The sequence below is a fragment of the Haliotis rubra genome, unplaced genomic scaffold, assembly GCF_003918875.1.
Source record: "Haliotis rubra isolate DU_JTF1 unplaced genomic scaffold, ASM391887v1 Scf197, whole genome shotgun sequence".
In the NCBI taxonomy this organism is placed as follows: Eukaryota; Metazoa; Mollusca; class Gastropoda; order Lepetellida; family Haliotidae; genus Haliotis; species Haliotis rubra.
In genome coordinates, this window is record NW_025765969.1 from 611,143 (window position 1) to 630,931 (window position 19,789).

The following is a 19,789-nucleotide window of genomic DNA, read 5'->3' on the forward strand; positions in this document are numbered from 1 at the left end:
ACAGGTACCCGAGCAGTGAACGACAATGAAAAAGCTTCAATGCATGTCTATTGTTCTCCACTTTCCATGGATAGTGCGACTTGCACGTGCAAATCATTGATATTAAGTAGCATAGTGGCATATTGACAATTTGAATAAAAAAATGTGCCATTTGTAACAGAACGTTAAAGAACGTAATACTGACATGTCAATGGCCTGATGTGTTTTTCCATTCTGTTGTAAAACGTTCATCTGTATAATCTCAAACAAAAACGAAGATTTTGCAACTTTTAAGAGATAGTGTTATCAATAGCTTGACCCTTCATTAATGACGCCGAGTATATGTATCAGTTTGTCTCAAGCGCGGGGGTTGGGGGTGGGTAATTAGTGAATCGTTTGAACTCCGATTTCGCGCGTTTATTTTCATCGCGTTAATTTTCATCTTTATAAGTTGAATTTGCATTTTTGATGATTTGTTTCGGTAAGTCCATACCGAAAGGTATCAGAATCTGCAAAGTTGTGTTTTCCGTTGCATGTGACCTTTAACCAGGTATAGAATTGTACAATGTTATATCTCATGTATAAAATGATGCATTTTATTGAGTGAGACATTAATCTGTCTGTCTGTTTGTGTGTCTGTTTAAGATCGAACCTGAGATATCAGAACTCAAGTAGCCTACAAATCTTTCATTGCGAGAATAGCGAAGGGTTTGAATTGTACCTACTTATAATAGCTAATAATTTTACTGGCGCTTTTAGCATTTGTTTCCTTCTCTGAGCTGGCGCCATGAAAGGATCCTCGTGTGTCAAGGGAGATAATTACATCCTTGGAAGAATGAGTCATGTGATGTTACACAGCATAATGAGGTGACAGCATCATGTCAGTGAGTGGGAGAGTTTGGGTTTACGGCACACTCATCAATATTCCAGCTATATGGCGGCGGTCTGTAGATAATCGAGTCTGGACCAGACAATCCAGTCATCAACAGCCTCTCACGACAAGCATGGGTTACTGAAGACCTATTCTAACCCGGATCTTTACGGGTCAGCATCATGTCACCTTACGTCAACTAATATTTCCATATTCTAAGATGCTTCGGTGAAAGATCAAAGGCGCCGACTTTACTTTATCAGACGATAATGTACACTTTTTACATTACGTCACAAGGTATTGGCGTCACTGTGCCATTCTAGTCTGCCCCCTCGTAATCGAACACTTTTGCAAACCGACGTCAGTGACGCCAATACATTGTGACGTAATGCAAAAAGTGGATGTACTGATCTAAACTTAAGTTGTTAGTAGAAATGCGACGTTCATATTGACCCATATGGTTTACGTTAATCACAGCCATAATTAAAAAAATTTAGAGAGGGTATTTAACCAAACTGTTTATAACGACGTTCGTCTTAACGTAGGGAGAGACATGTCAATAGAACAGCGCGTCAGTTAGCCCTGTGCGAGGATTCTTAATTTCAGTCACTGACACCGTCGTTTGTTTTCTGCCTTAAATTAATCGTAATTATCCGTGGAAAGTATTAAATTTGGCATCTTAGAAAAGAAATGCAGTTCGCTCTACCACCATGTATAGTGTAATAAAGCACACTTTCGCCCTGAACTATTATAACGTTAATAAAGCACTCGGACGCAAGTGTCAAGCGTCCTCGTGCTTTAACTATAATAGTTCAGGGCGAAAGTGTGCTTTATTACACTATACATGGTGGTAGCGCGAACTGTATTTCTTAAATACAAACTCGCAGATGACTTCGGCATATGCAAATTTGTTTGAATACATGTTTATTATTACACTGAAAACTACGTCTTCACATTTGGATTGACAGTACATTCGGCCAATCATATGGTCAATATAGGACAAAAGGTGAATAGTGTTTTGAAGTCTGTCTCACAGTCCCTGAACCACATTACAAGAGACCCCGTCTCTTGACACCAAAACAAACAGAAATTTTAATGATAGTTACCTTAGTAAGTTTTTCCCAAAGTGACCAACAAAGTTAAAACTATTTTTCTTATTACGTCAAAGGGGATCATTAAGATATACGTTAATGGCATGTGGTCAGCTGGTGTTATTTGGAAGATATTTCACAAAAGGGGTGTCCCAAAAGTTGGACTGACAGACTATAATTCAGTAGCTGTTTAACTTTAACATTCGATCATTACATCCGTCCTTAAAATCCGTCCTTAACTCCCTAATGGGTGTTACTGCACGGCGCTACAATTAATCGTAGGTTCTTTAAAAACAACAACAGATTCCTGATACATCAGATTGACAATTGTAAGCCTAAGAAAATAGCAGAAAGCTGCTAAAGCCCCCTTTACACAGGACAGCGACCGCTCTGCCTTCTCTCTGCGTTCTAAACATTTTCAGAACGCCACTGAACGCTCAAAGGAGGCAAGACGAACGCAGAGGGAAGGCAGAGCCATCGCCATGAATGCAGAAAGAAGACAGAGCCAACGCCAAGAACGGCTCAGAACGCCACTGTAGTGGCGACTGTATTGAACATGCTCAAAACAAACGCAGAGCGGTCGCTGTCATGGTGGATTGATCACAGGACGCAAGCGAAGGCAGAGTGAAGGCACCACAATCGGCGAAAGGACGTAACATAAACACTTCGTAAATTGCGGCGTTGCTCCTGCCTTCTCTCTGCCTTCATTGTGCGTCCGTCGAGCATCCATTGACGTTCGTTGAGCATTCACTCTGCCTTCATTCAGCGACTAGCGCATCCCTTTCAACAACTACGGCGTTCGCTCTGCCTTTACTCTGCCTCCCCTCTGCCTTTCCAGATTACATATAGATAGGTCTTGTACTGCCGATTTCCACGGTATTTGAGAACTGCCGAGCTTGCGATGAGACGTCTTAACATGCCTCCAAGAAGGTATGCTACTAGACGAAAGGCCAAAACCCAAAAGAGTGCCTAAAAAATTACCGAAAACATTGGTCAACAGGAAAATGTTACTGCTGACAATGTTTTTTTAAAGATATGAACAGAATTGAAGACAAACAATATGCACACATTGATATTTTATTTGGAAACGCATTTGCAACTACTCTTCTTCCACGAGAGATACGATAGTTGAAGATCTGTTGCTCTTTGGTGAGTGCCCTGAATGAATATGGCTTCATCGTGTAGGTTCTGAGGGCAAATGCATCATACCCGACTAGGAAGATTGGTATGTCACGGTCATCATTCGGCAATGACTCAGGAGTTGGAAAGTTTATTGTGCCATCTTCGAGGCAGGTCTTCAGATCAGATTTTTGGAAAATCTGTCTGTCTGACATCGTTCCGACACCACCAACATCACACCATACAAATTTATACTTTGTATCCACTAATACAAGGACAAGAGAGAGAAAAATCCCTTATAGTTGTGGTAGAGACTGCCTGTGTTTGGTGGACAACGCACGGCTATATATTTCCCATCAGTGGTTCCACATGCATGGGGTAAGTTCCAACGTCTCTGAAAGTCATCTGCAACAGCTTTCCACTCTTGGCAGTTCCTTGGGCATTTGACAACTTCATTCTTATATCTATCTTATCTTTCACTTAGCCTGCTCGTATGAAACTAACTAATGATAAAATGTCGTAGCCAGGTAATATACCTAGAGCATGCAGGTTGCCGAACAGTCGCCACAGAATGCAGAGAGAAGGCAGAGCGAACGCCAATGAATGCACAAGGAAGGTATAACGGTCGGCGAGAAGGCAGAAGCAACGCTGAACAGACGCTGTTATTTGAATATGATGGTAGAGAGTAGGCGGCAGAGGGAAGGCAGAGAGGACGCCTAGGACGCTCAAAGAACGCCACTGAAATGTCAAAGATTGGCAGCTTAGGTCGTACATGAAAGGCACAAGGGACGCCGGAGCAGTTACACAGAAACATAGGTTTCACAGAAACATAAGGCAGAACGGTCGCCGTCCTGTGTGAAGGGGGCCTTAGGGTGTACTTTTGACAGTGCAGTGGATTTCAGTTAATGATTTAAACACTATCATAGCACCGTTTGAGAGGCTCGGCCATTGTGATAGTGTATTCAAAAAGCACTTAATGGCAGGCATTACTGCCACTTTTGTGGTCTCATTAGATAACACCATGATATTGTTTCTTCTTTCTAAATAATATGAGGATGTATTTCGCCAATTTTCTATATTCAAGTAAACACTGACACATTGCACAGTCAGTATTGTTGGTGTCACGTGACAGGCATAGGTTCACCTTAATTACATCGCAGTAAGAAGTGTCTGTGAGTTAGTGAGTTTAGTTTTACGCCGCTTTTAGCAATATTCCAGCAATATCACGACGGGGGACACCACAAATGGGCTTCACACATTGTACCCATGTGGGGAATCTTCAGCGTGACGTGCGGACGCTCTATTAGGCTACTCCACCACCCCAGAGTAAGGAATGATGTAGAAAGCTGTGCAATATTGACACGCATCAATAAGTTTGTTGACAACATCCTGCTCAGCAAATTTCAAGCTATACGATGACGACCTGTAAGTAACAGAGTCTGGAAAAGACGAACGAGTGGTGGATATATGAGCAGAGATCCACGCCGTTGGAGTAGAATGACACGCAATTGACTACGTCACCAAGTCTTAGTGTTTCAGTCTTACAACCGACCTAGGTTGCTCAGGACCAATTTGGCTAAACCCTAATTAAGGGTCCCATCGCTGAAAAAAACCATTCTCAGTGACATAAGGACAAACTTTATGGAGAATCTGTATCAAAACCTTGCATCACCTGAATATATTAGTTGTTCATCCATAAAGTTTGTCCTTCTCTGACTCTCAACTTCTAAACATCCCGCTCAAAGTAGTCAGTCTCAGTTAAATTATCGGGAATGACATGTCTGCACCATCACACCACTGGTGTGATTTGTTTGTTATTTGTTAACACTGCAAGCAGCAATATTCCAGATTCACTGAAACACAACCAACATGAATAATCAGCATGAACTTGAAATCAGACAAGGTGTTTAGTGAGCTTTACATCCGTCTTGAAATGTATGGAATGAGAGTCAGATGACCATACCACAATAATCTTGTGTTTGATTATCTTGGGCATTAACTTAAATTGTCCTTTTGTCCATTTTAGCAAATATCACAAACAGAATGGAATATGTGTTTTGGAAGTCAGTTTGTATTTGGTGTTGGTCTGTGTAAGTAATCGTATCTGGACCAGATAGTCCAATGACTGACATCTTAAAGACCGACTAACGCAGCTGTTTGTTTGTTGATATATGCTGCACTCAGCAATATTCCATCGATATGGCGGCGCTCTGTAAATAATCGAGTCTTGACTAGACAATCTAGTTATCAACGGCGAGCACCGATCGAAACAGCACAAGGTCCCGTGCAATTTAAATGATGCACTGTTCAAGTCGTAGTAACTCATTCCTTCATATGGGGCGGTGGGGTAGTCTAATGGTTAAAGCGTTCGCTCGTCACGCCGAAGACCCGGGTTCGAATCCCCACATGGGCACAATGTGTGAAGCCCATTTCTGGTGTCCCCCGCCGTGATGTTGCTGGAATATTGCTGAAGGCGGCGTAAAACCAAACTCGGTCAGTCAGTCAATTCCTTCATACAAAGTGTCACACTGTTACTCAAAAAAGTGTACGAAGGTAGATTGCATCAAAGTAATAATATCCAATGAAGATTCGGGTTAGATTTCATCTTCAGCAACCCATGCTCGTCATGGCAGGCCACAATCTAGGTCGATAGTCAGGATCGCTGATGCTTCCCGTCTCAGTTGTTTCGATACCTGTGAAGATCAGGGTTAGAGCTGGTCGTCAGTAACCCATGCTTGCCCTGAAAGGCGACTAACGGAATCGGGTGGTCAGGCTCGCTGACTTGGTTGACAGATATCATCGTATCCCAAGAACGTTGATTGATGTTCATGCTGTTGATCCCTGGATTGTCTGGTCCAGACTCGATTATTTACAGAACGCCGCCATGTAGATGGAATATTGCTGAGTGCCACGTATATCATGGCTTCAAAATACAGTAGTAACAATAACAGATAAAAACCAAACAAAAAGTTAGTTAGTCAGAAATAGAGGTAAACATATACATGTATAAAATTGCATGGGAATACACTTTATTCTCAATGTCATTTCAATTAACCATATCTGATCGTTTCTCTAACTATCAATAACCGGCTAGTCAGGCTCATGACTACTAAAAGATCGCCATAGTTCTTCTGGAATGTTGACATCAAACAAATGGATGACAGACTTCCATGGATGGAAATTTCTACACCTAGAAACACTGAAAAATTTAGGATATCCAGGTATGATCTTAAATTTCAACACAGAATTTGTTTTGTTTTTGAAATGTTAATACTTGAGTCTGTTCTACTGTAGACACCTGTTGTGGATCTGCCCCGTGAAGGTCCCGGTTAGAATGAACCTCTGGTAACCCATGCTTGTCCTAAGAGGTGACTAACTTGATGGGAGGGCTCGCTGGCTTGGTTGACACATGTCATCGGTTTCCAATTGCGCAGATCGATGCTCATGCTGTTGATCACTGGATTGTCTGGTCCAGACTGGATTATTTACAGACCGCTGCCATAGAGCTCGAATATTGCTGAGTGTGGCGTAAAACTAAACTCACTCACTCATTGTTGTGGATCTTGATAAGAAAACATTCTCAGCAACCGTTGGTTGTGGAGCCAGGCAACTTCAAGGACTGGATGGTCACACCAGACAGTGCTCTTCACATGATCTGGGCCTGGTTCCAACTGGTTCCAACTGGATATGCATGTTTTTAGAAGGGATCAGCCTTTGTGACCTGATTGATTGCTTGTCAACATGGCCAAGTGTCAAAACAAAACAAATTTTCATTAAATACTGGTTCCTCTACTGCTGATTCCATTTATCACCATTTTCACATTTCATAACAATTATCAGCTATAAGTACATTAATAATGTGCCAGGATCTAAGTGAAGCTCAAGGTAATTTAGTGTTATTATCCAGTCTTGTGATAATTTCATTCTCAGCTCCCTGGGGCCTATAAACCCAAGCTGCAACTCCTCCCACTGGGTACCCATTCACTGCTTGATGAACAGACTGACTGACTGACTGAGTTTGGCTTTACGCCGCTTTTAGCAATATTCCAGCAACATCACGGCGGGGGACACCAGAAATGGGCTTAACACATTGTGCCCATGTGGGGATTCGAACCCGGGTCTTCGGCGTGACGAGCCAACGATTTAACCACTAGACTACCCCACCGCCCCTTGATGAACAGAGGCACACCCTGAACTGAAACTTGGTGTTTTGAGGAACCATGGGTGCCACACAAGACCATGTGTACTCATTCATTATAATATTCACAACAGAGACTGGGTTCACTTCAGACATGTTTATTTCAAACCACATGTAAGTCAAAATTTAAAAAAACACCACCCAAATCTCTTCAATTCGGTTATGAGGTGAGGTGAAATTGGGTTTAATGTCGTGCTTGAGAATATTTCGCTCATATGACGACGTGCATGCGTGTGTATGTGTATGTGCGGCTGCTTGTACTAGCCCAGACTTAAGCTGGGTTTTTTATAGTGCTAGCCCACTGAGATACCATGCCGCAGTAAAGCATGAATACCCCACTCAGACACATTATACTGACTCCGAGCCGACCAGTCCTTGTTGTACCCATTAATGCCGAGCGCCAGGCAGGGACCAACAAGTACCACATTTTAACGTCTTTTGGTATGACGCGGTCGGGGATCGAACCCGCGACCTTCCGCTCTCCGGGCGGACGCTCTAACCACTACACCACGAAGGCGGTCAAAATTCGGTTATGTTCTTCGATATGATATGTTGTCCCTATGTACAGAGGGAGAATAAATAATAGTTCGTCACCGTCATACTGCTGCCACATGTACAGCCTCAGCCATTCATCAATCAATATCAACCTTGGTGGAGATCTGGAAAATGACCATGACCATCACGTTGACCTTGAGCATTACCTCATTTCAGCAATGTCTGGAATGCAGAGTAAATCATGTACAGAAAGGAGACAGTAGGATATTGTATCATTATAGCAATAAACAATAATAAATATAAATACTGGTACACACATAATCAGAGAAAACAAGTCTGTTTTATGTATTCAGATGAATTCATTCAAAACCAACATGACCTTGTGTTATGCCATTTTGTGGTAAATGCCAACCTTGAGATGTAATTAGAAAGGAAAGTTTTAATCCACAATGCATTAATCAATCCATTTTTATCTATTTTATTCTTATTTAACGGAGGTGATTGGCAAGTCTCTTCTCAAGGTCAATCATTACACTTGTAGGCCAGTAAATACTTTTTCTTCATCAGCTGTTAAAATTGAGCATCTCAGAGCCTTACAAATTGAAGAATATTTTGGGTGTCACAGAACATTATTTACAGTTATAGAAAGAAATTCATCAAAGGTCTATGTGCATGTGTTGAAAGTATGTGTCGAAAGTATGTGTCAAAAGTATAGTAAACTTCATGAGTGGCAAATCTGTGTCAGTTTCCTGCTGATTTTTGTCCTGACCTAATTTAGTGAGTGAGTGAGTGTAATTTTACACTGTTTCTAGCAATATTCCAGCAATATTCCAGCAATATCACGGTGGGGGACACCAGTAATGGGCTTCACCTGTTGTACCCATTTGGGGAATCGACCCTATGGCTTCAGTGGGACAAGAGAAACACTTTTAACCACTAGGCTACCCACAGCCCCCTAATTTAATGACTTCATGAAGCTGTGAGAAGGTGTCTCAATAGACTGGCGGCTCAATAACTGATTATGACATTTACAAAGCAGACAGGATGGTCTATTTCATCAAATAAAGAAAGGGTTTGTTCGTCTGTAAGTATTTCGAGACAATAAAATGATATTTAGTATTTGGTAGTGAAGGATGCAGGATGAACTATTGACTAAATAGTCTATGGTCTCACCATCAAAAGTTACCATGAAACTGATGATAACAAACCAACTGACCTTCATCGAAGCTTTCACCTCATGACCTTGCATGTCATTGGGCAGTGGCTCCAATGTCAGACATCTTGGTTCCCATGGCAACAACAGGACACACCTTGCAGTGTCGGATCAGGCCCGGGCGGTATTTATACACTTTACCACACACACAGTTCAACACAATGCCCTGATGGATCGCTTCTCTGTGGTACTTCATGGCGCTCTGTTTGAGGAACTCCTTGCCACAGTCAGGACATGGATACTTCCGCTTGTCCACTGTCTTGATGGTGGATATTTCCAGTGGTCCTACACCTGTTCCTGAAGATGCCCACATTCCGTGGGTCTTTGGATCACTTGAAGGAAAGGACATCTGTAGAAAAGGGTTACCTGGAAGTAAGAGACGTAGAATTAGAATATACTTATACTTCCATATTGATATAGAGTATATAGTATAACTATACTAAGACAGCAACACCATAGCATAACCAGTTTCTCAGACTGATTCCATTGGGAGTAAAATCCAAAATAGCAGCCAAAATTACATGAATGGACCACAGACAATCAGTGAAGACACCAGGCCTCGATTTCTCGAAACAAACTTAAGTTTTTACTCAAATTGCAAACTGAGTTTGACAATTTGAAACAGCTGAATTTTTAACTCAACTGCCTTTTTAAAATAAAAAAGCCCAAAGTAATCCATCCACCAAACTCAAATTGTCTACTATGTTTGAGTTTAATATCAATTTCAATTCATTCTGCTAAATGCATTTTCTATATTTGAGTAAAAACTCGAACTTAAGTGAAAACTCAGACTTAAGTTTGTTTCGAGAAATCGGGGCCAGATGTTCACAAAAAAGGAAACATTTACACAATTTGCATAAACAAGTGTTTGTTTGTTTGCTGAAGGCACACAGAGTAATTTGTGTAAAACATCCTGTAAACAAACCAGACAATCAAGTGATAGACCAGAAAACCCAGTGATATGGCAGCATATTTTATGATACTGTTGAAACTTTAAATGACATGTTAATTTTGAATTACATCTGGTGAGTACAAGTGTAGAGAGTCTGCTGCTTAAGATTAAATAAACATCATTTGACAAATATGTCCATTTGACAACACAGTGAGTCCAAATATTTCATGAACAGTTTACTGTAAACCTAGTTTTATCAATCAGAGAATTGTTTAGAATCTACATCAGTCAGGGTTTCAATCACTGTAACGAACTAACCATAGCATTTATGCAAACTTGCAAGTCTTCATGTGGGTGATCATGTTATGTTTATACTGAAACTCCTTGCCACACAGAGGACACATCTCCCCCTTCTTGTTGCTGTGTTTATTCATGTGTCCATTGTACAGAGCCTTGGCCTGATACTTGGCCCCGCAGATGCCACACTTGTACAGGCTGTCTCCAGTGTGGTCCTTCTTCACGTGGGCACGGAGAGACGTCAGGTACTTGTACCTCCTGGGGCAGTACTCACACTTCCACAGGGGCTGGTCGTCTGAAGCCGACTGGGTAGGATCGACATCATACTGGAACCTCCCAGAAACATAATCTAAACCCTGTGTGCTGTAGCCAGGGCTGGGGTGAAGGTCGTCCATGTGGGTCTTGTAATGTGATGCTTGGAGAAGAGTCATCTGTTTCTGGATGTTCGAGGTGCTTCTTGAGGAAGAGCTTGAAATTTGGGCGGAATCTCTTTCTGGTCTGTTCTGATTCTCAGTCCTGTGTCCTGACCTTGTTTGGCCATAGTAATGGTCTTCTGATGTTTGGGTCAATTCACTTCTGTCCATATTGATGGTGGCACTTCCTGGAAGGATAAACAGGATCATCTTCAGTTTCACATTAAATTAGTTGTGGGGTAAGCAGTCCGAGTTCATATCAGATAAGAGATTCAGCTACATGTGTCAAGTGCTGTGTGTGAGAATGGTTTAACACTGATTTGAGGCATTTTATAGATAAAATCATGCCATCTTGATGTGGGAGGAAGACTGCTGGTCTCATTTACCAGTTTGGTGCAACACACGAGCACAGGTGCAAACAAACATAATTAAAGCGGAGCAGGATTCAAGTACACTTCCCTCAGACAATATGTCCACATTTGTTTTCAACAATGGATGGAAGGAGAACAAGACCAAAAGGAGGTCAAAGAACATATATTCACTATGACTTCCCATAGCTGCCGTAAGTTTGAGCAACATGCCATATTTACAAGAAAAAGTAAACGTTCATATATATTCTGCTTCCCACAAACATACTACTTCCCACAAACATATCTATTACTTCCAGTGGGCATTTGAACCCACACTCTAAGTGAGGCACCTAATTGTGATAATTGAGAAAAGAATGGATTTCTTAAATGTAGGGAAAAACCAAAACGCAAGGACATAAAAAGCTTAACCCTTTAATCCCCATATTAGTCCAAATATGATCTTCATGCAAAGCAATGATATGCCAGCTCTCATAGATAAACCCACATTTATACAATATGTACAGCAATATGTACCCAAATAGAGTTCAAATTGAAAACAGGTATGTTTTGAGTCCTGACTTGAATGTGGCAATACTATCAGAAACTTTCAGATTGTATGGGAGTGAATTCCACAAGGTTGGGGCTGCATATGAAAAAGTCCGGTTTCCAAAAGTTTTAAGCCTGACGTTTGGCACAAACAGAAGCTCTTGATTGGATGATTTCAAAGAAACTGGTAAAGAGAGACACATGGGTGAGGAAATTCTAATTGTATTGTATTTCAATAGTACTGAAGCAGTGAGTGAATCAAACACTCCCGCCAGAAACACAATACAAATATTCTTGCTAAAAAACTTGCTCCAAGAGAAGATTTATTGGTCAATACTAGCAGAATTACTTTCATCATTTAACCTTCACCAGTAAATATCTCATCCATTATAAATCATGTAGTGTGTCCATGTCATCAGATGACAGAAGTCACAGTTAAGTTACACCAGCTGTTTCATGTGCACAATTAACTTCATGTGGTCAGTCTCTCATGCATTACACATACTCTTGCATCTGATCACAAGAAGACTGACTGAGTTTGGCTTTATGACGCTTTTAGCAATATTCCAGCAACATCACGGCGGGGGACACCTGAAATGGGCTTCACACGTTGTACCCATGTGGGGAATCAAACCCAGGTCTTCTTAGTTTAACCACTAGACTACCCCACCGCCTATTTTTAGAGTAAGTTTAGTTTTTCTGCAAATATTCCATCAACATCACGGCGGGGGACACCAGAAATGGGCTTCACACATTGTACCCATGTGGGGAATTAAACCCAGGTCTTCTGTGTGATGATCGAACGCTTTAACCACTAGGCTACCCCACCGCCCCTAAATTAATACAGATACAGTAAGAAAACTTTAAACTAAAAACAACAACTGAAACCTATTTTAAAAAACTGCTAGACTTCAACTTGTGCTGTGTCATATGACTTTCATTGACTCATAAACAACATGCAGGTTTTCCTTTAGTTGCAGGGTGTAATGGATTTATTGTCCATGTGTTCCACAGCAAGGTTTACTATCCATTCAGAAATCCATGTACAGCCTGTTTTCTTTATGGTGGGGTATAAGGGAAATATTTTCCTGCTCAGACATCCATGTACAGCCTGTTTTCTTTATGGTGGGGTGTACAGGAAATATTTTCCTGCTCAGACATCCATGTACAGCCTGTTTTCTTTATGGTGGGGTATAAGGGAAATATTTTCCTGCTCAGACATCCATGTAATGGATTTATTGTCCATGTGTGTAAGGTCATATTTTCCTGCTCAAATCCATGTACAGCCTGTTTTCTTTATGGTGGGGTATCAGGGACATCCATGTACAGCCTGTTTTCTTTATGGTGGGGTAACAGAAATATTTTCCTGCTAATCCATGTACAGCCTGTTTTCTTTATGGTGGGGTATAAGGGAAATATTTTCCTGCTCAGACATCCATGTAATATAATGTGATGATATGATGTGATGATATGATGTGATAAATAAATTATCATTTCACTGTGATCAGAAAATGACAAGTAACAGAAATAAATACTTTCTTTTTGTCCTTCAACTACTTCAACTAGAAGAGTCCACTTTTAGATCATAGGGGTGCCACTAGTTCACCATTGCGTAATCAACAGTCAACAGACCATGACATGTTGTTTTAAGACCGTAGGCGAATTGGGATGTAGGCGAAATGAGAACATACCATGGAGGTACTGTAAAACTATTTGACCAATGCATGTATAGAGCAACACAACATCGACAATTCAAGACATGTTTTATTTACTGAAGGTAGTTACACTACACAAGAATCAGAGAAGTGGTGGTTAAAACAATATTTAAAATAACAAACACAATTTTGAATGATTTTGTTCAAGTATAATTTGAAGCACAAAATAAACAATTTAAAGGTTTTCTTGGATTACTTTGTTGTTACAAGTGAATCACTGGTACACTGGGAGGGAACGTATGCTCAACTGATTGCTGTTTCCATCTTCATCTTCCATAGCTGCTGAAGCAGTGAGTGGTGGCGCGTGGTTCTGTGTACAGAGCTCAGGTCACGAATCAGTTGAAGTTAGCTCAGGTCGACTCGGACAATCCTTGGATGGTTGAAGTTGTTTGGCAGCCTGACTCCGAGAGTTTCTAGGACTTCAGTCCTGCCCAACAATGATGGTGACCAGTTTTGTTTGGCAGCCTGACTCCTGAGAGTTTCTAGGACTTCAGTCCTGCTCCAACAACGAAGCACATGTGATGCATGTGGTCTCACCTTAGGCAAGTGAGTTTGTTCAAATTGCCTCTGTTCACCCAGCAGAAAAAGGGTACCCGGTTTGGATAAAGTCATGTGACTATAACCTTCTAGCGCCTAACAGGCAGCTTGGGTCTCGGGGTAATAAGAATCAGATTCTGATTAAGCGCCGCGAGCAATCACTTGGTGTTTGGTGACTGTGCGCTATAGAAGATGACATTATTATTATTATTATTATTATTATTATTTATTATCTATCAGACAATAAACATGGTAAAGGAAAACCAAGTTCTATAAATAGTCGACTTCTTTACTGCAATGAGTGTGACGTTTCGGTGTAGATACTACTCACTTGCTTGATAACCGTGTGTGTATCTACACTGAAACATCACACTCATTGCAAAACAAGAAGACAAAGTCATCAATATCCCCGCAATGGCAAAATACTCTTCAGGATTATGTCTACAAGTTAAGATTATGTCAAATATTTAGGTGTGTATATAGAAAAGTGGAAGGAGAGTATTGAAAGGTTCTGCTCCAGAAAGGAGCACTATCACCAATTTCAGTCTATGTCAAACTTGTTGCCATGGAAATGCCAAAAACATTTTATTCAGAAATCCAAAACTACCAAAAGGCACCAGTACACCACCAGATCTATCTATGTGCCAAGTTTGGTGAAGAAATATAGAACGGTTTTAGAGTTCTGCTCGGAAAGACAAATGTGCGGACGGACGATGCATGCACGAAACGACGCGACGCGACGCACGCGACGACGGAGTCCATTTTAATATCCCCTCAAAAGCGCTGCGGGGGATAAAAAGAAGTTGACGATCCATAGAACTTGGTTTTCCTTCACCAATACAACTTCTAAAATGCCTCTCAAGGAAATAAACATGGTAATCTTAATCTCTTGATTTTGAACAATACCCAGCAGAACAGGCGATATAATTTATATGGTACATTGTTGTCTAATGATGTTTAATATCCAATTTTCAGTTTTTATTGACAAAGTTTGTTGATACGTGTGCGTTGATACCTGAATTTGCTGAAGGGGTATGATGTAGTTTTTTTGTCTGCACACAATACTCAAAATGTTGTGTTCTTTCCCCCAAAAATACTGAATCCCCCAGAAACGACACTCAAAAAGATAAGGTACTGAAGTTTCCTGCCTGTCTGTCACTCTACAATGCACCTCATGCAGACACAGAATATCATCATTAGTTTCATTTTTGTAAACTATTCCCCCAACAGCTGGTATCATATATTTTGTCAATGATCCATTCATGTACAGAATCTGTCACTGTCACTCTATTGAAACTATTTTGACTGCTAATCAAGATATATACGTTATTTATTATCCATATGGTGAAACATAACCAGTGTCATATATATCATATGTGCACATATCACTTTTGCCTAGCAACCATTGTTTCAGTATTTCATCGTCTGTGACGTCATTAAACAATTGAACGCGACCTCAGTGAACAGGGCTGTCACACTTGCTTACCGTGTTTTACTGCACAAATGTACAGGAATAAAATGGATAATAAAGAAATTATTACACTCGCAAGTATGTAACACGACTTATACAAAATTTGTGTACATTATGTATTGCAATACAAAATTTCACACTCGTTTCGAGTAGTGGTGGTCCGATTAATTGAAATAATCGAAGATTGGTCGCACTGACTATACGACCAAGCAATCGATCATGTTTTCTCATAATCGAACACAAACAATTCTGGAACACTTGTTTTCATAAACAATATATTTCACAAGGTTGGTTTTGTCTGTTACATTTCATAAGCACTACAAGCTTGTTCCAAGTCATGATTGAATTTATCTTAAAGACTCTAAGAAATTTATGTACTTTACATACATAAAGACATGAAATTTTGCACCAAAAATACCCAAAGAACTACGTTTGTTTTCCTTATTTGAGCATTAACAAATATAACCAGGAACATTTCATAAATGACGATAACCAATTATTTTCGATGATTGATCGGTTGCAATGAACCAGTGATCAATTATGAGATTTTAACCAATTCCCAACACTAGTTTCGTGTAAGTCGTATGACACACTAGCTCATGTAATAATCTCTATATATGTGGACATATTACACAGCATAGATGCTACAATTGACGCATGTCCATGTAACGACTGAGGTATGTTGATGGTACAATTGAGACACAAAAACATTACAGTTGAGGTATGTCGATGTAACAACTAGGGTGTGTAGATATTACAACTGAGGTAAGAGAGGTTACAATTGAAGTAAGTCAATGTTACAATTGTGGCTTGTAGAATTTACAGTTGAAGTATGTCAGTGTTACAATTGTGGCTTGTAGAATTTACAATTGAAGTAAGTCAGTGTTACAATTGTGGCTTGTAGAATTTACAATTGAAGTAAGTCAATGTTACAATTGTGGCTTGTAGAATGTACAATTGAAAGTAAGTCAATGTTACAATTGTGGCTTGTACAAGAATGTACAATTGTAGAATTTACAATTGAAGTATGTCAGTGTTACAATTGTGGCTTGTAGAATTTTGTAGAATGTGAATTTACAATTGAAGTAAGTCAATGTTACAATTGTGGCTTGTAGAATTTACAATTGAAGTAAGTCAATGTTACAATTGTGGCTTGTAGAATTTACAATTGAAGTAAGTCAATGTTACAATTGTGGCTTGTAGAATTTACAATTGAAGTAAGTCAATGTTACAATTGTGGCTTGTAGAATTTACAATTGAAGTAAGTCAATGTTACAATTGTGGCTTGTAGAATTTACAATTGAAGTAAGTCAATGTTACAATTGAAGTATGGCAGTGTTACAATTGAGGTATGTCAAAGTTTCAACTGAACCATTTAGATTTTGCAACTAAATAAATTGTTACACTCAAGGAACGTTGATAGGACAATAGAGATATGAATGCAATTCACACTGTGTTTAGTTTTAGTACTCGGAGAGACCCATCAAATTGACCGATCAAATTGACTCTTGCAGGTAGAAGATTTCACACTTGCAGGTAGATTTGTGAACATTTTCATTTTCATTTCCAGGACCAACCATGTGTGCTCAAAGGTCAACCATTTGAAATCAAAGAGAGTGAGAGTGAGTGAGTAAAGTTTTATGCTGCTTCTAGCAATATTCCAGCAATATCATGGCGGGGGACACCAGAAATGGGTTTCACACATTGTTCTCATGTGGGCAATCGAACCCAGGTTTTCAGCATGACGAGCGAACGCTTTAACCATTAGGCTACCCCAGTGCCCCCAAATCAAAGATAAATCCTTTAGGCCAGACCAATTTTATTTCTCAGAAAACCTAAAGGCAGGAGGAAAAAAAGATAAAAATAAAATCACCAGTCAAAGTAATATTCCTTCTAAATATTAAAAGTATTTTACTTTTGTCAATTTATGAAGTGTATATGGGGTCAAATACAATCTAAAAACAAGTTTCCTGTAAGTTACATTTTTTGGCTAATAAACACATTAGGATTTTATTTTTTGAGCGGGAAAATTAGTTTATATTTTTTATTCTTGAACAAAAAACATTAGGATCCAGAAACAAATTTTTAAATTGGTCTAGCCTAAAGAAATTATTTCTTGTTGGTTTACATGTTTGGCCAATAAAAACATTAGGATTTTATTTTTTGAACGTGGAAAATTACTTTTTATTTTTTTTTCTTATTCTTGAAAAAATACGACAGGCGGATCCGTAAAACAAGAAATAAAATTGGTCTGGCCTTAGTGTAGAATCAACCCCTTTCAAATATCCTTTTCGCCTCAAGGGTCAACATTGCTGAATTCATATATATTTGTACATGTATGTGGTATGTAAATGTTCATTTGCATGGTGGTGTAAATAAATCAGCGTTGATGGACTCAATTGTAAATTGTGTATTTATACCCTATAGTTGGAAATACAAAATTTAAAAACCAAATGAATTTTTGAATTTTTTTAAAATTTTATTAAGAATGAACTAAAAAATAACTTTGTACCAATGTGGGGAATCAAACTCGGGTCTTCGGCATGATGAGCGACCACTTTAACCACTTGGCTACCCCAATGTCCATGTGTGATTTACTGAGAGCCATACAACAAGCAAGTGAACCTCAGATTAAAGCAGTTCATTAAAAGGAGAGGTTACATGTATTCTCAATTTGATCTTCGGGATCATCTTCAATTGTTGGGTTACAAGTAGATTCAAATGAAATCATAAAAATGAAAAAAGTGTCATATGAACTACTTCAGTAAGTCAGTTACCATGACAATGCATCATAATACATTTACATCAAATACCAAATGTCAAAATAGTTGACACGATTAACATTAAAGATGCGATTTCCAAGGCTGTTCATTAACCTCTGGCCTGTCACAAGTGTTATCGGGGCGGTGGGGTAGCCCAGTGGTTAAAGCGTTCGCTCGTCACGCCGAAGACCCGGGTTCGATTCCCCACATGGGCACATTGTGTGAAGCCCATTTCTGGTGTCCCCCGCCATGATATTGCTGGAATATTGCTAAAAGCGGGCGTAAAACCCAACTCACTCACTCACTCACTCACAAGTGTTATCACTGATCAGTCTGCCAATCACTGAAAGGTGATTTTAAAGATGGGTCAAGAAATTTACTGAGGTTAATTTACAGATTGCTGTTGACTGTCATATGTCTAAAGCATGTCCATTTAAATCATAGATATAGAAATGTTTATTTGTGTTAGGGAATTTCTTGGGGTTTACCTAGGAATGTGGAAGTTGCCAGTCACTGTTTACATCATTTCAAGAAAACAGTTTTGTGGAAAACTGACTGACTGACTGAATATGGTTTTACGCTGCTTTTAGCAATATTCCAGCAATATCACGGCGGGGGATACCAGAAATGGGCTTCACACATTGTACCCATGTGGGGAATCGAACCTGGGCTTTCGGCGTGACGAGCGAACGCTTTAACCACTAGTCTACCCAACCGCCCTTGTGGTAAACAGTGAACGTCAAAATCTGTAGAGACACTTATGAACATCTGTTTCACTGTCATGTGACTTAACTCTTCTCCAATTAAAAAAACGTATATTGTATAAACTTTTAGAAAATGATGGAATCAGCTTGACAAGCTAGGTTCAAACCGATAAAACACTTTTTAATCAAGTTCCACCCTTTCTTTTCAAGAATTGGTTCTTTAAAAACAAAATGTTTTCTTTCAAGATTTGACCTTGTTCAGTCAAGATCAGTCCTGTTAGTTCAATATTAATCCTTGCTACCAGGAGTCAGAGTCAATGGCCTCCAGCCTTGTCATACTGATGCATGACGCAAGTCTTCCGATGCAGCCACAATCCGTTTCTGGACTTGTAAGACTTTCCACACACACAATCGTACGTCATGTTCTCGTGGCTGGTGCGGAAGTGATCTCGCATGGAGTAGATGCTCAAGAAAGTCCTCTCACATTGTGGACAAGCAAACTTCTCCACATCGTTGACATACACAACCTTGCTCTGAGGCGACCTGAACCCAGCATCAGGAGATGACTCTCGCTTCCGAGCTGGTTGCTGTCCTGAGAACGCTTCATTGTTTCTCCAAACTGTGGACCTCTCTCCCTGATCGAAACTCATTGAACTCTTGTAACCTGAAAGCAACAAAAAGTTGAAGGTTTCGGTCAGGGGGTATTGACAGGGTGCTGGGGTGATCTGACAACTGATGGCTTCTACAAGCGATGGAACTTTTCTCCGGCCTGAATGAAACATATCAAATTCTTGTAAAAATTGTCAGAAATCTGAAAAATCCCTTCTGGATTGATTGTTTCAATGCATTTTATGATTTTGCAAGTAAAATTAAACCTGATAATTTTGAAGATTTCTTGTCTGATCATATATTTTATAATAGCAATATTGTTATTGATAAGAAAACTATTTTTTATGAAGGGTGGTTTCAAAGGGGTATCTCTCAAATTTGTGATCTTGTTGATGAAAATGGCAGTTATCTGTCTCTGGTTGATTTTAATGAAAGGTATCAATTGAATGTATCTTTTTAGAATACTATGGTGTCATTAGCTCTATAAGAAAATATTTTGCTGGCTTGTCAATTGTGAAAGAAAACAC

The 19,789-nt window shown here is 39.7% G+C and overlaps 1 protein-coding gene across 2 annotated transcripts in view; it reads right to left on the reverse strand.

Moving 5' to 3' along the window:
* Positions 1-7,713: 7,713 nt before the first annotated feature.
* The window catches only part of LOC124274991 (zinc finger protein 57-like), a 114,792-nt gene continuing 102,716 nt past the window's right edge, over positions 7,714-19,789 (reverse strand). Inside the window, exons 3-5 of one of the 2 annotated variants that reach the window (XM_046710405.1) lie at positions 10,177-10,756; positions 8,970-9,332; positions 7,714-7,975 (exon numbers count right to left, since the gene is read on the reverse strand). In XM_046710405.1, the coding sequence (XP_046566361.1) occupies positions 10,185-10,756 (572 nt within the window). In that variant the 3' untranslated portion in view covers positions 7,714-7,975; positions 8,970-9,332; positions 10,177-10,184. Of the gene's footprint in view, positions 7,976-8,969; positions 9,333-10,176; positions 10,757-18,204; positions 19,318-19,789 lie in introns of those variants that run through there. The other variant, XM_046710410.1, reaches the window with a different exon arrangement.